This window comes from Aricia agestis, chromosome 2 (assembly GCF_905147365.1).
Source record: "Aricia agestis chromosome 2, ilAriAges1.1, whole genome shotgun sequence".
Taxonomy (NCBI): domain Eukaryota; kingdom Metazoa; phylum Arthropoda; class Insecta; order Lepidoptera; family Lycaenidae; genus Aricia; species Aricia agestis.
Window position 1 is genome coordinate 7,564,909 of NC_056407.1, and position 17,339 is coordinate 7,582,247.

Here is a 17,339-nt window from a genome sequence, read left to right on the forward strand (position 1 = left end):
ATTTCAAGTAAAAACTAGGCACAAAAATTTAATTACAGGTATATCATTAATTAGGATCAAATAATCTTATATGTTTAAACGAGCAATTCTTGTATTTATATAATTGGAATCTCGGAATCGGCTCCAACGATTTTCATGAAATTTAGTATATAGGGGGTTTCGGGGGCGATAAATCGATCTAGCTAGGAATCATTTTTAGAAAATGTCATTTTATTTGTGTTTTATCGAATACCGAGCGAAGCTCGGTCAAATAGCTAGTTATTAATAACGTGACAATGAGCAATAAAAATGTAAAATATTAAATAAAGATTTGTTGGTATACGTTTTATATTTAAGGTTATTCTTCCATTTACTGTCTTCAAAAAATTCTTGATAGATTTTTATATATTTCATAAAAGACAAATATATTTAATAACATAATTATGTAATTTGGAGGTGAAGCTTGTTGTAATACTTAATCTTGGCCCGAAAATCTTAATCCCTAGCTTTGATAAGAACCAATATATATAATAGGAGAGGTAAATAGTCGCTTTTTTAAAAGTATGTGACCGCACACTGTGGTATTTAAATAGTATTTTACTGGAAAGTTGTTGGCAATCGTTGAAAATCATATTTAAAGTATTTTCGCTTCGTTAATCTTTGAATTTTAAGAAAACCCGAAAAACCCGGGTACCCGGGTTTTCGTTTGAAAAAACCCGAAAACCCGGGTTTTGAAAATTGGGTCCGGGTTTCGATGCTCTAGGCGTAACTCTCTCTGGTCACGGTGTCAATGAGGTTTTGGTCAAGAAAACCGGTCTCCGGTTACAACGTGCCCGAGAACCTCAAAAGCGAAAGTACACACATACAATATTATGCCTCATGCAGTTCAGACTTGTACTACTCTAGGTACTCTTTAGCAGTCTTAAGAAGAGTAATTGCTTCGCATTTAAATAAACATTATTGCTTTTAAAAGATTGTAAGCGCGTTTAGTCGTGTTATTTTTTAATACTGAAACATAATTAAGTACCATAAAATGTTTCGTTACAAAATGGTTTTAGTACGACTGATATCATCGATAAAGAAAGCTATTTATTATAAGTAAAGGATTTGAAACTAGATAACGTTAAAATATATACCAACATAACACTCTATACAAGTTACAACTTACAACCCATTACCCAGCTATGTCACAATTGTCTGTCAAGGATCAACATATCTGGCAAAAGCTATGTTTTTCAATGATTTTATGTAACCCGCATGCTGGTATTTCGAAAATCCACTGTTGTTAATTAATTAGGTCATTGTACCTATTGGTTAAATCATTGTAAGTACTTAATCAATTTTAACTTTTAAGTTTCGAAGGGTTCTTGTTTGTACTTAATATCCATCGAATCTTCATATTTTATGGAAAGACCGTTTGAACATAGCAATTTAAGTAATTTTATCTCAGCAATACTTGTCTGTGACATTGCTAATCATAAGAACGAGGGCATATTATTCAGTTTATCAGGCAGCGTGCTAGGGGTCGCATTTTCAACGTTCAATTAATAGGTAAAGAACTATACAACATTTATCTTACAGATGTTTAAAATGGTGAGAAGTTATTTAAAAATCTTAATTTGTATGGTCTACACCAGGTGGCAGGTAAATAAACGTAACTTTTTAAAACTACAGGACGAGTTTCAATACCTACTCGTATTGTATTTCTAAAAATACTTCAAAAATCTGGAAAAAGAACGCTATAATGTCACAGACGTGGAAGGTTCTCAGTAGGGTATCCTATTTATAGACTAGGTATGATGAGCGAGTAGCGACCGTGCAGTAGCTGGTGATTACAAGGACAAGGTCACGCTATCAACAGTCACTTTTATAATTGACTACGACATAATAACGAGCTGATAACGACTAAGTGATTGACCTAATGACTGCAATGTCTCCATTAGTAGAACAATGACTACAATCAAAAATAAACCTTGATTGTACCAGAATAACTGATTGTTTTAGTTGGCATTCGGAGCCGAGTTAAATTTTAGACACTAGGTTTTTATGGTATAAAATTGAATCCTTTGGGATACACTATGAAAGATAGACTTGAAAGTTCAAGTAAACAAGAGAAGCAATAGTTACATCCTACCGAAAATTATATAGGCAAATCACAAACAATTGACACATAATACTGTGTGAATGATGTACATAACCTTATGTATCAGCAGTATATTTATTACTCTATGGTATCAGGAAGACGATTTATAGGCGAGAGGCAACAAATTGGAGAGCAAAATTAACGATTTCTCTGAGGTACGTGAAACAATACAATCATTACAAAAATAAAGAATGCATTGTGCAGTACCAGTATAAACACAAGCCGCAAACGAGTCGCCAGATAGAACGTTACTATTTTTAAAATATACTCGCAAAGGTTGGTGACATGGTTGTCCATGACGATATAAATATATTTTTTGCTAACAACCGTTCAGTGGGTTACAATGATTTTTGGCACACTCGCACAATTTATACAATCGTACAATTCTGAAATTATGAGCGTAGAACAAGGATTTATTGGGACACAAATGCCAACAACCACGTTATTATCCACGTAATAAGGTGAGCTATTTTACAACAATAAAATTAATTAATAGCTACTCATACATTAAATACAACTAGTAAAGAAGATAAAATGGCAATTTAACTCTTTTTTACAGGCGCTACACGCATTATAAAATTGGTCTATTTGATTAAGTGCTTACTGATTTTTCAGATTTTAGACATTAATTGAAAAATCTTTTTTGTTAATAGGTGATTAGCAGGTGTAGCATGGTCACTATAGAAACGGTTTCTTTCTACGGAAGAATAGACAAAGTAACAGTTAGACAAGACAAAGTGACATTTAGACAATGGAAATCCGCCATTTTGTCGGTAAAATCTATCAGTATGTCGATTCTTTCCCATGTCTACTGTTGTTATGGTAGCCCTACTGGTATTTGGATGTTTGTCATCTTAACACGAGACGATTTCAGGGATTTGTGTTAATGACTTGGCGCTTGGCAGTTAGGAGTTAGGACTGCATTCCCGGTGAATGGCCAAAATCTATTTTAATGTGTTATTATTATTTAGCCAAATAAAGAATATTATGTTTAAACATTAATTAAAGAATTAAATATAATGGAGCCTTTATCACATAATATTATAAATTATCACTTTGGTAACAAAGACTTCATTTGTTAATTGATATCTCTATCTCAAATATTAAAATTTAAAAGTTCAATGTCCTTAAAATATATTTATCTAAATTCTAATACTAATATTGGAAAGTATTGTTTGTTAGCTTTGTCTATTAAATAACTTGCTAATACAGATTGCAGAATCTGCACATCAATTATTATTAATAATTTTTTTCTATTTATAATGCACTAGCTGTCCCGGCAACGTTGTTTTGCCATAAAATGATTTTCCCTGTTTTCCTGCTTTTCTCTTGAAGTTTTTTCTATTTTCTTTTCTATAGACCTCACGGAGCCCGAGACCTTTCCAACGAATGCAAAACCGTGGAAATCGGTTCGTGTGTTCTGGAGTTATAGCGTCAGGAAGGAAACCCGACTTATTTTTATATGTAAGATTACCAAAAAATTTGCTTACAGCTAACTCTTTTACTTGTTTTTATTTTATCCATAAATTTGGCATATTATCTGCACTTTATCTGTGGCATTTCCTCCGGTCGAAAACGAAACATTGACCCGTCACCTGACCCAGTTGCGGGACGGTCGCAAATTAGTGCGCTAGGAGCGAGTTATCTGCCCATCTCAGATCAAAAATACCACACGTGAATGCGGCATCAACATCAAGTCAGCCTGCAGTCGAGCTGTTCAAACAGAAATACAATGAGACGGGCGCGTCGCGTCTCGGTAAAAATATCTCTTCCTAGTGCCATCGCGACGCGTCCGACGCTGGCGGCATTTTCCATTTCCCACATCCCTTATATACTTTCTCAGTTTCTTTATATTGCACTTTTCACTGGTAGCGATCTTTTGCTACCAGTAGAAATATTATTAAACTAATATAATAATAAGATAATTAAACTATTAATATTATGGTAAAGTTTCGATGTCGTTAGTTTATGACCTTGCAGAGGCTAATCTTTGCATCTACTGAACCCATTTAAACCGTTATTTATGACAAAGGCTATACGTTTTTTTATTGAAAAAGGATTTGTCCAAATTCCACCCAGAGTTCAATAGGGGTACCAGAATTATGGGGAGTATGCCGCTGGTACAAGCAAGTAATTAAATATCTAGATTGTACTCGTAGGCAGTGAAATGATAGCTACTTTTTCCTAAGTCTACTAGACTTAATCTAACCTACGCTTAATTACTTCCTGAAAAATCGAATAAATTGTTATCCCGCTTGAGCTGTGTGAGTCAACGCCAACACGATTAAAATGTTAATGGACTTAATGCTAGACTTTATTAGAAATTTCTTTAGGCTTTTAACTAAGAGCAGCTTTTGAGAGATTAAGAGCACAAAGTTAAATCAGAGTGTCACAAAGGAAAATCTCATAAAATAGAGACAACAAAGGCGGTAAGATACTAGATAATATCATCGTAGATGTTGACTGAAGACTATAATAATAAATCCCAACAAATACATTTCATGTAAAATGTTACCTCGACGACCACAAAAGGTTTGCTCTGTGAAAAAGACATCAGACCTAATGTAGAGCCAAGCTTCTGAATCTACGCGGCCTAACTCTATCGACCCTAACTCCAACAATTATTAATTACATTCTACATATCAGAAAGTATGTATGGCTTCGCTGTTTCGCTACCGCCGTGGAAGGCGAAAATTTAGTTTGATCTGAAGTAAGTAACGAAACAGCCAAGACATACCGCAAACGGTACTACTTACTGATATGTACAATTTGTTGGAGTTAGGGTCGATGGAGTTAGGCCGCGTAGATTCAGAAGCTTGGCTCTACATTAGATCTGATGACTTTTTCACAGGGCAAACCAATATTGAAAAATGGCATGGTAATTCTGTAAAATGCTGGCGACATTGCCCCGCTGGAAATCCAGGCTTTGTTTTATTAATTTTAAAGAAGGTCCAAGGTATGTCCTTCTTAGAAAATCTGATATTATACATATAAAATTCAGTATTTGCCCTCCGAAACGGCTGGAATGATTTTATAAAATTTTGTGTACCTATGTGTATCTTCCAGCGCTACTACTTCCTTTACATTAATTGTATCCGGCAGGGGCCCCGCTACCATATGTGCAATGTGTGCAATGCACACGGGCGCCATCCTCTAAGGGCGCCAAATCGTCATCTTTAGGGGCGCCAAAACCAAGGACCCAAAAAATTTGCCTAAAGAGGCGCCAAAATCCTTTTTTTGCACACAGGCGCCAGTAGACCTTACGGGGGCCCTGGTCACTATCCGGTATATTTTTCCACAGCCGTGCTAACTGCTACAATAGTACAGAAGTCTGCGCCAAAATGCATTTTTCATTACCTTAATGTAAATAAATTTGCTAAATCATAATGATTATTAATATTATTATTCTGTAGTGACAAGGAAACAATACAGACGGACAGACATCGAGTCTCAGTAATAGGGTCCCGTTTTTACCCTTTGGGTACGGAACCCTAAAAACGAGATGAATATTTCTCTTGCAATATTGAAAAGTAACATAGCATTGCAAATATTCCATTAGTAGGTATCGATAAACACAAGTATTAACAAGGTATGATTGTTAGCAGGGAGACGCGACGCTGCACAAATGATGGTGACGCAATATCAGTATGGCGCAATTGCCTTGTCAACAATCATTTCATATCAGCAAACACCAATATAGATATCGTTCAGTCAAGAGATAGATATATTATATTTCGTAATTTATTAAACAAAATATGGGAAATAGATCAAATTCTCTCTTCAATTGTATAATTTTACTAAAAGGATCAATATAGTTAAAATAACAAGATCAACGGAGAACAATTCGTCAATAACTTTCGTCGTTTTCGTCATTTGGGATAATGTGAATGCTACTTCACTGTAGCTGCCAACCTCCCATTTTTCCTACCCATTGTAAATTGTAATTATTTTTAACCGACTTCCAAAAAACGAGGAGCTTATATGTTCGACTGTGGATATATTTTTTTTGTATGTTTAAAACCCTAAATCGGATTAATTTTTCGCCGCGTTAAATACATGCCTATTATCTGGGAGCACGGCAGTGCTCCAGCCAAGCTTTTTAGCAAAGGCACGGCCGTAGCATACTTTTCTCGAAGCGGTTCGCGGCTTTTTCACACCCCCTTTATCTTCGATGTTAACAAAGCTCCCGATTAAGAATTTCGGTGACTAGGAGCAAGTATTAAAACTAGCTTAAACTCCAAAATACATAACATTTCGATAAATGGTTTAATAGTTACGGATGATCAAAGTTACTACATTTTGTCACTCACTGACTGACAGATCATCAAAATTGTAAGGTACTTCTAGCAGACTTAGAACCTTGAAATTTGGCAACAAGGTAGTTCGTTTTCCACAATGAAAGGAAAAATTATGAAACTGGCCAAGTGCGAGTCGGACTGGCGTACATAGGGTTCCGTACCGTAAATTTGTATGGGATCCCCCTTTAAATCACAAGTTTATGTACTTTTTATTACTTATTATCTACACTACTATTATAAAGAGGAAAGATTTGATTGTTTGTTTGTGTTGAATAGGCAGTCTCCGAAACTACTGGGCCGATTTGAAAGATTCTTTTACCATTGGAATCCTACATTAATTCTGCTGAACATAGACTAAATTTTATTTTGGAAAAAAATAGGGTTCCGTAAGATATTTGGGATTTTCGGATGCAAGGTGTAAAAAATAAAATGCTACTTTTTTCGCGTACGCTGCCTAAACTATAAAAGATAGAACCATAAAATGTTCTAAGTAATTGTAGATCTTTTAAATATCTACAAAAAAGTCCGCGACACACTATACCTATCTATGTTGAGTGAGGCACAATAACCATTTTTTTATTAAAAAATCTTGAACTGTTTTTGGACTACATTTAAATGCCTTTATTTTACTCGTGGCATTAATTCTTATCAAAATAAATTATTTCATTACTAAGTAAATTACAAAAAAAAAAACAGTTAATGTAGATAATATTTGGTCTTTGAATGATTAAAATTGGACGTTTGGTTTTAATGTTATGGCGAAATTAAAATATTACGATTTCTGCTGCACGTTGCGAATTCGGCGTCGTCAAGGCGCGTCGCGCGGGTTGCTTGCCCGGAGAGTCCACGTAAATATTAATTATTATTACCTCGATCCCATGATCGAGGAAATAATAATTAATATTTACGTGAAACATTCAGTGAACTTATCAATTGTTTTCTTTATTTTATAATTATTATAGTGGCTTGGCAATGAGCACTAGATAAATATAATCAGCGACTGATTGAATTTACTGGGTACCATCGTCCACATGCGTCGTTACATTACACTAAAAAACACTTTACGCTTGCCGTTTGTGTTAGTATGAACTACCCCAAATATGAATTTTTATATTTGTTTTTCTTGTGCTCATTGCCGAGCCACTATAATTATTATATAATTAGGAAAACTATTGATAAATTCACTGAATGTTGTTTTAACTTACAAAATAAGTTGAAGGCTTGGCTTGAATGTGATCTGAAAACTTTTTACGATAGATATTATATTGCATGGCTATGCAATATTTTGCTTGGCTCCTTTTTACATTTAATGTTTTGGTGGGATTAGTATTACGAATAGTAAATCTAAATCATTAACTAGGTAATTTCCAAAGTATAATATGTGAAAAATATCAAATTCTCTCAGTAACACCAATATTATAACAATTTAAGAATGGATTCTTAAATTAAAAAGATCAAAGAATTATTTGTAGTTAATCTCGAGTCTACTCGTACTTACTAACTAATAATTCGTCAATGAAGCGAACACAGCATATTTTGAGATAGTATACTAAATCTAAGGCCCGTATAAATAGTCAGTACTTAAGATGCGACTCGATCTCAAGACGCGGTTCGGCTCTGTGATTGGTCCAAATTTTGACAGCCAACCAATCCCATAGCCTGAACCCTGTCTTGAGACGGAGATGCATCTTGAGTACTGACTATTTATACCGGCCTAAATCAATAAAAAGTGGGTTATAATTATTTATTTTTTGGGAGAGATTTTGGGATAATGTAGGGAACGCAAATGGGCTTTAAGATGATTTTTAGTTGCAAAGAACCTCAATGTAAGTAGTAGTTGAAACATAGTGCATAGGCGGGATAGATTCCTTGTGTTTTGTTCTCGATTTTATCTCTTATCAGAAACAGAAAATAATGCACTAATTCTTTCGTTAGTCTGAATCGACGATGATATTCTGTTAAGTCCCACATTACAATTTACATATATTAATGTGATTTGCGGGGCTAAACTGGAGAATCATGATATGAATCATAATATGATTCATTTTTCTAAAATCGCATAATGCAACTCTTATTGCAATTCATTTCTGTATTTTTGTACTGATTTGACATATTTTGTCAGTTTGACAGTTTTGAAAATTCATTTGCTGAATTGAATGAGAGGAATTGCTAAATGTGACCATTTTAGCCCCGCAGTCCTCGGTCTTACAATTATTTGTTTACGGACATGAGGATATTATGAACTTAGTCGTTTATTATGATTTCTCCCTCAATTGCCATATTATCGTCAATGCTATCAAAAACGTGCCTCAAACTGAGTAACTTCAATTTACAGAATTAGTAGTTTACGGAATAAGAGTTTATCTGGCCGTCAAAGAGTCAAGTATTTAATCCCCGGATAAGGGAGTTATTCGTATCTGACTATTGAACAACTGCTTTTTTCGCTTTGATTGATTAGGTGAATCCAATCGTAGAAATTATCGTAAATCGTCATCGCGAAAAATATATTATATTATGTATCTGTAAAAAGTCGTCCTTGTTCACTTGCCAGTGGTGTCGGATATCCGACTCGTTGTGTTATATGAGCTGCCAGGCTGCCACTGTTTCTGACACAGTATCAACAGAGCTACTGTGTAAGTATAAATAAAAAAAATGCATATATATATATATATATATATATATATATATATATATATATATATATATATATATATATATATATATATATATATTATATATATATATATATATATATTATATATATATATATATATATATATATTGAGAATTGTTTAGCTGAGTCGATAGAATATTTTGTGTTTGTGTTACACACTTACCAAAAAATTAAAAAACATTTTGTGTTCATAGCTGAGCTATGTAGACTGTAGTATGACGGTCGAGTCAGATGACCTACAAACTAGCTTATTTACAAAGCAAAACACATTTCCTGAAAACAATCAAAAGCTGCAAGAGCTGACGTTATCAAATATCAATTCGAAATCATGACTACAACAGTACAATGTTAATTTAATTAGCGTTTTCGGAATGTTAAATATCGTTAAAATGTCAGTGTTAATCATAAAATCACTCATAGGAAATGTACAGCTTTTTTAAAACAAGAAGGCTAAATGCAAAATGGACAGAATTATCCTATTTCCATCAAAAAAAGTATGCTCGTATAAGTTACACTGTGGAGTGGGCATAAATGGAAATGAAAAATGAGTAAACCAAATCTCTAAAGTATAAGTATTTTAGGATGTTCTACAAACAAGAAAGATTAAATAGATACAGAGGAACGGTGTCTACGCAACCAAAGCTAAATTCAAAAATAAAAAAAATTCGTGATGCTGACTATTTTTGTTAACCAATTTTTTTTTAACACCTGATGATGATTTTATCGAAACCGGCCGTGTCATAATTAATAAATAAATTAATAAAAGTGGATTAAGTGCATGAAAAGTGTAGGTATATTTTTACTGTGAAAGCTAAATTCGACTAAAAAGCAATAAAATGTTTGGAATTGTAATTTAGTAATTGACATTTTAGCACAAATGGTGAACATACCCGAGACGCTTCTGTTGTCACAGCACTTACAGCAAATGTTGTGTTCACGCGCCAAGTGAAGCCCGTGATACAATGGGTACAATACACTGGCTACTAATCTAGCTAATAGAATCTGCTCAATTAGCACTTTAAACTTTTGGCGATGGATCAAAATTTAACACCTTAGGCGCGACATCAAAGAATTAAAGTATATTATTGGAAAAGATTTCAATCGCCCTAAAATGTGGTGTAATTCGCTTCATATTAGAAACAAGAATACATGGAACATTAATCTGTGTGTCATACGGAGATAAATTACTGCATGCTCAGTGTGACGAGCTACAAATGACACTGTAGTTATCGTGCCAGAGTATCATGCAACGAACCGGGGTTAGTAGTAAAGTATCGGTCGGCAGGTGGTTTATTGTCGGGGTTGGCGGCCGTCTCACCACCACGATCGATCGTCTGGCCGTTCGCTCGCGAGTGGAGCCACTCAGCTGCAGCACCCCGCAACGACACTCATCGCGTCGCCCGTCTCGGGCCGACTGCGCTCCCGGGCGCGACCCGCGACCTCCGCGCACATACAAACGTATCTCGCCTCACCCTTAACTTCACTCACCTTCGGGATGTAGCCTCTGCGGGTCGAACCAAGCATCTGCAATAGAAGGCTCGCGTTAGCGGGTTAGTTGCGACAGGAGAGATAAGCGGGCGTAGCGAAGCTGCCGACACTTACATGGATTGAGGACGCTGCAGAGGGAGGGCCCGGAGCAAGCCATCGCGATATTTTACGTAATATTAAATTCGAATGAAAAGCGGCTGATTGAGCACATGCCGCGCCCGACACTCGCGTCGATACTGGCGCGCTCGGCGCATGGCCCTCCGCCCTCCTCCCCCCGCGTCCTCCCGCACCCCCTAGCCCGCGCATGCGCGCCGGGCTGTCACCATCACTGCGCACCTTCCACTCCACACCGGCTACATCACCATACCACCACCACACTTAAGTCTTAAACATAAGACTGCCCACCCGCTTATAGAAGTATGTTATTGACACGGTGATGTTACCACATAAAGAGGAAAAATGTTAGTTGAAAGCGCTTGACACCTAGTGCTATTAGTAAAAAAATTAACATGCAATTATTTACATAAATAAAATATAATACGTAATATAAATTAACAAGAAGGGGTTCTAGTATAATGTATAATGAGTTGTTGCATCTATGTTTATATGCAAATGTCTTTGTAAAATGAGTATCAGCTGATTAAAGGAGTTGATTTGGAAAACGCTGATCACCTAAGCCTCCTCCACCTAGCCTCTAAGTAAAAATAATTACTATGCTCAAAAAAGTATTTTAAGAAACAGTGTGAACACAACAAGTGCAAATTAAGTACATACCTAATATTCTTTTAAAGTTCTCCGAAACAGCTTACCGTGAGTTGATTCATGTTTTCAGAATATGTACAGAACAAGTTGTAAATTCGCATAAAGGTGTCGTTAGTTACGTGAGTAGATAATTGACTGTTAGCCTAAAATCCGAGCAAATTATTGAGGGCATGAATAACGCTTAAGTAAAGACTGCGCTACTACAAAAGATGGAGTAAGGTGAAGTAAGTTTTTGGAAGCCAGTAAATCAAGCGCAAACAATAAGTTTTCGAAAGTTATAAATGTCACGGTATTTGAACCGCTTTTTTGTTACTCTGTTACCAGGCTATTAAATTTATAAATTCGCACATTAAAGCAGGTGTTTGAAGTGGGCAAAAATAACGCCTTTAACCAGTTACCACAATTTAAACTTCAAAGAAAAATCAACGAAAAAGAATAATATAATCACAAATAAGTATAAGTCACTTTAAGTTATAACTTATAACTATGGAAAATATATCCAGAATTGTTAATGATGATAAAGGGAAATCTGAATGATTGTCAGATCAAGTCTCGTGAGTCACTAAACACTTAGCATTGTTCATGGAGACCTTGGCTGCACCGCCGCGATAAAATGACGCCACCAGACTATTGGGAGTTCAAGGCTGTTGGCCATATAGGAAATCTCGGACCTGTGTCCAATTGGCTCCCATTAGAACACAACAATTCGACGAGACAATACAATATATCCATAGAGATGAGTTTGTGTCACATAATGTTGCAATATTCTTGTTCGAAATCAATTTACATTGTGAAATAGATAGGGAAAACGATCTCATCATAGCAAATAGCAATATAATATAGGCACGTTTGATATAAAGGTCTTAATTCATTAAAATAATCATGCGTTAGCATAGGGGAAAGTCGAAGTCAACGTGTCACGCACTTAGGCCATGTCTCCTAGATACCAAAATGTGCAAAACACCATGACTCATTTGACATTTCATATTAAATCTTGATCACTAGTTTACTAGTCATATTAATTTTTTCTATCAATTTAGGCGAAACTATAAACTCCAGATCTTTTCAATCCTAAATATTTACGCATTTTTTTTTTATATTTACTCGTTCGTTTTATAAACTGTACAGAGCGCTATAATAATTGTAATTTATAATAAGCATGTACGTGTGCAATAATAGTTTAATGCAATATCATAAATACCCATGTCCCATAATATTATGCTCTAGACTATATTGTAAACAAACTAATGGTAATAGTAGTAAGTCTAGTGATCTAGTCTAGTTTACAAAATTGACAAAGAACCATAGACAAGGCACACGTCGAGTGTTTCCTAGTAGATGTCTCAATTTGCAATTTGCATCATTTCAATTTTAAAGCATGTCCTGATTGTCACCTTTTTTGTTGTGTTGTGTTGTTTTTAGAGAACTGTTACTGGTACCTGGGGGGGTTCTCCTCTCCCAAACAATCCCCCTCACCCCATCTCACCACCAAAATCCTTATTCAAAACTTTGGCCGCTGTACGTTACTGTTCGAAGTTAATGTTAGGAACTTCTAAAACTTTATACGACTCTTTCAGCGTGGTCAAATATGACATATTACATCGACTAACTGCTTAACATAGAAGTAATGTTTTTCTTTCTAACACTGACTTACTTCGCGATTCTATTAATCTAATCAGAAACAATTATTATATTGTATTATTTATATTTATATTCATTTTATAAATTCAGACATATTGACAGCTTCTAAGGAAGCACTTTATACGCATGTTGCTAACTACAATGAACAAAAAACATGTGAACAGCGACAGTGAAGAGATAAACATACTTGGTCATGAGCTGGCAAGAGAGCTGATGACATCTGAATCCAATGTTCTTTTTGGAGCGTGTCAATTAATTACGACTAGCTCTATAATTCCTATTACACCGAAAGGACAGCCTAAATGGGGGAACATGGGAGTAAAAACTTCTACGTTAAACAGATTACTGTTCCACGATGATTTTGCTCATATTTTTATTTTAAAGGAAACTAGCGAACCGCCCCGGCGTCGCAAGGGTATAACATATATAGCCACTGAAAAAATGATTAAAGTCGATAGCCTATGATCCTTCTTATCTGTGCCAAATATGAAATAACATAAAAATTGCTTCAGCAGTTCGCGAGATAAGCCCTTTCAAATAATTTCCCCCGTTTTTTCCACATTCTTCTATTATTCTAAGCGTTATAAAATATAGCCTACTAGATGTCTCGCGCGGCTTCGCCCGCGTTAATTAGGAATTTTACAGAAACCGTACATTTTCCCATAAAAAATAGCTTATGTCCCTACTCCCTTCACTTGGTCTACTCTATATCTGTGCTTAATATTGCCATAAAAATTGCTCCAGTAGTTGGTAATTTTTTATATTTCCTCCGTTTTTCCCACATTGAACATGATGAAACGAACATAACACCTCCCCCATTTTGAAAGTCGGTTAAAATTGTAACCTATGTGTTATTCTGATGTATAAGCTATATTATTGTAAAGTTTCATTAAAATCCGTTCAGTAATTTTTGCGTGAAAGAGTAACAAACATCCGTATATCCACACATCCATACATCCAAACAAACTTTCGCTTTTATAATATTAGTAGGATAGCCTTCCTCAATAAATGGGCTATCTAACACTGAAAGAATTTTTCAAATCGGATCAGTAGTTCCTGAGATTAGCGCGTTCAAATAATTTTCCCCGTTTTTTCCACATTTTTATCTATTTCTTCGCTCTTATTAGTCTTAGCGTGATAACATATAGCCTATAACCTCCTCGATAAATGGGCTATCTAACACTGAAAGAATCGTCAAAATCCGTTGCGTAGTTTTAAAGATTAAAGGGACCCACATGAGGGAAAAAAGCGACTTTGTTTTATAATAATTATGTAGGTATATAGATTTTCAATGGGTTAAAATATTTCTTTGATTATTAGACGGGCTAATTGTAACAACAAGAGAAACACGTGAAGTTAAAAGTCACAAGATGACTTAAGCGTGTTGTAACTTACAACACGCTTACGACGAACGACGTTCTTACAACTTGTAAGAACGTCGTGTGATGAGTCACAGCAGCTAGCACATGGTTGGTCCTGCGAGCGTCGCATAATAATACATTATGGGATCTGACGGCCTTCGATCTTTATTTGTATGAAGTAAGCAAAGGACGAGTACATTTTAAGAACACCTCGCAATGTTTAAAAATATATTCAATCTTTCTTTAGGAAGGGCAGCTCATATCCCTTTCTAAATAAAGGGAAGAGATGCACCATCGAGTATCCAACGACCTAAGCATGTTATTTTTTAAAGAGTTATTTGTGTATTCGTCTATTCTTATTTTGTCTTTTTTATCGAACCTTAAATTTCAGAAAATAAAAAAGAAAGCTTTATGTTAGTTAAAAGTTTAAATACGAAAGTAAGTTAAAACTTAGCTTCGGAAAATTCCTTGTACTTTTAGAAACAACAGGAAGTGGAAAAAATGAACCTGGAAATGGCTTTTAAATAAGTATTCACGAGACCGTGATATACGTTTGCAAGTTGTAACCCTTGAATCATTATGCGTAGTGGGCAGTGGCACAGTGGGGTCTCTATTTCCGCGCAAATAATTGATAGCAGCCCCTCAGAAAAGGGAAACATACCAGTAACTTTCCAATGAGTCATTTCAGCTTAGGTACGTAAACACCACACAAAGAAGCCTTAATGAACAAAGGGAAACTGAAATACAGTAAGGAAATTAAAATTGGAATCATAATTTATATTTTACTAGCTGTTGCCAGCATCTTCGTCCGCGTGAATGTATATTATTAAAATCGAGATTTAGAAAATTGAACACCCATCTACGACTATTTTAATTGGATCTATATTACACACGAATTTTTTTTTTACATCAAAGACCCAGGAAACTTGAACCTCAGATACTTATCGTTTTGAAAAATCCTTTCTTCGAAGACCGCTTGGCGTGGACAGGGGATGGGGGCCACAGGACAGGGGAAAGGAACATGTGACGAAGATAGAGGATAGACTATAGAAGACGGGATTTATCCCTATTTAACCTACCTCTTATTCTCAGATTCATAATCTACAATTAAATCACAATTTCGAGGAGTTTCTTCAATTCCATTACTTATCACGTTCACGTTCCGTACCCAAAGGGTAAAAACGACCGGGACCCTATTATACTAAGACTTCGTTGTCTGTCCGTCTGTCTGTCTCCAGGCTGAATCTTAAGAACCGTTATAGATAGAGTTCTGATTTTTTTACAGATTATGTATATATGTTGCCACTATAACAACAAATTCTGAAAACAAAATAAAATCAATATTTAAGGGGGGCTCCCATACTTAACAAACATGATTTTTTGGCCTTTTTTGCTCGATATCAATAATGACAATAGACAGGCGGTTGAAAATTTTCACATAATCCTTAATTATATGTGTACTTTAATAATTAATAATAAAATTAGAATATAAATAAATTTTAAGGGGGGCTCCCATACAATAACACAACTTTTGGCCTATTTTTTCTCTATAACGGAACCCTTCCTGCGCGAGTCCGAGTCGCACTTGGCCGATTTTATTGTAAACATGGTATCAAATTCGGGCAATCTATACAACAAAAAAAGAATTTAAAAATCTGACCACAAACAGCAAAGTAAACATTAACTCCTCCTTTTTTTAAAGTCGGTTAAAAAAAGTATCTAAGATGTTGACCAGGGATGTAAGGTATCATCATGCCAAATTTCATTGAAATCGGTCCAGTGGATTCAGAGATTAGCCTGTACAAACAGACTAACAGACAAACCGACAAACAGACAGAGAAACAAAAATTTTAAAAACAGTTAAAATGTGTTCTATAATCTTCTACTATGCCCCTGACTCGTTTTTTCAAGTTTATTTTCAATGTACAAAAATTTTACCTCTACGATTTTATTATAAGTATAGATATAGATAACACTGCACTTTATCACATCTACTGTAGCAAGTAGTATTACAAATATTTTATGAAGGAGAAAATTGGTAAAAGTAGGTTACGTTAATAATTTAACAAAGCTGCAGCAAAGTGGCGCGCATAGTTCATGAAGAGCAGGAGAATTTACAGGGCAAGTTGGACGTATCAGGTACGAGGGCCTGCTTCGCATGTAAAGTAGGAGAATCGTATGAAGCTTGACATGGATATGCCTAGTAGACAGCATGTCTGTGTAGGAGGGAGTAAATTTTATCGATCGGGGGAGCGACCTCCCTGCTCCGCGCGGATCGGCAATGCGGCCTCTACTCGACATGTCTGGCTGGACTTAGTGACAATCAAACAAATTATTGTAATTTCTTTTAGTAATATGTAACTTAAACTAAATTCTATGTTCAAAAATGTTTAAAAGTTGAAAGTTTGAAAGTTTTTGCCAATTCTATAAAAATCAGTTTATGAAAATATTATGTAGCTTGAAAAGGAAGAATGGATACTGAATATCAATTTTAAACTCATTAAAAGAAATTTTCCATAATGTACAGGATGAAATATCTTTATGATAATGCAAACGTACTTAGTTATTACTTATTGCCAATTTGTTCATTGATATAATATAGAGTTAATTGAAGCAACAGTTTCTGACGTAAGAAAAATTTAAACGTTGCGAAACGGAGAGCTTAACCGATTACTTATTAGTTACTACGCGTATAATACACAATTACTCTGTACTTACTATAATTTACTACTCTTTTGAATTAAGTTCAACTCTTTAGTGATAACACAAAATTAAAACAAATAATGGGGTTCGAGTAAGTGGTGTTACCAAGAATAGATAAATAGAAGATAATTCACTTACATTATAACTTGTAAATGATTATACTATTTCTCTCCTCCTATATCAACTTGACATTAACATTTGCGACAATACAGCAAAATTACGCAGTAGAGAGGAAGACAAAGAAACTAGCACCCTTATGGAGACAAAAGAATCAGGTCAACTAGGATCAC

General features: G+C 35.1%; 1 protein-coding gene across 6 annotated transcripts in view; it reads right to left on the reverse strand.

Moving 5' to 3' along the window:
- LOC121735777 (reticulon-3-A) overlaps positions 1 to 17,339 on the reverse strand; it is a 31,785-nt gene that overhangs the window by 9,239 nt on the left and 5,207 nt on the right. For 2 of the 6 annotated variants that reach the window (XM_042126705.1, XM_042126746.1), the window contains exon 2: positions 10,583 to 10,618. The exons of 2 other annotated variants lie outside the window; for them this stretch is intronic. In XM_042126705.1, coding sequence (XP_041982639.1) covers positions 10,583 to 10,618 — 36 coding nt within the window. Of the gene's footprint in view, positions 1 to 10,582; positions 10,619 to 10,696; positions 10,833 to 17,339 lie in introns of those variants that run through there. 2 more of the 6 variants (XM_042126725.1, XM_042126752.1) reach the window with 2 other exon arrangements.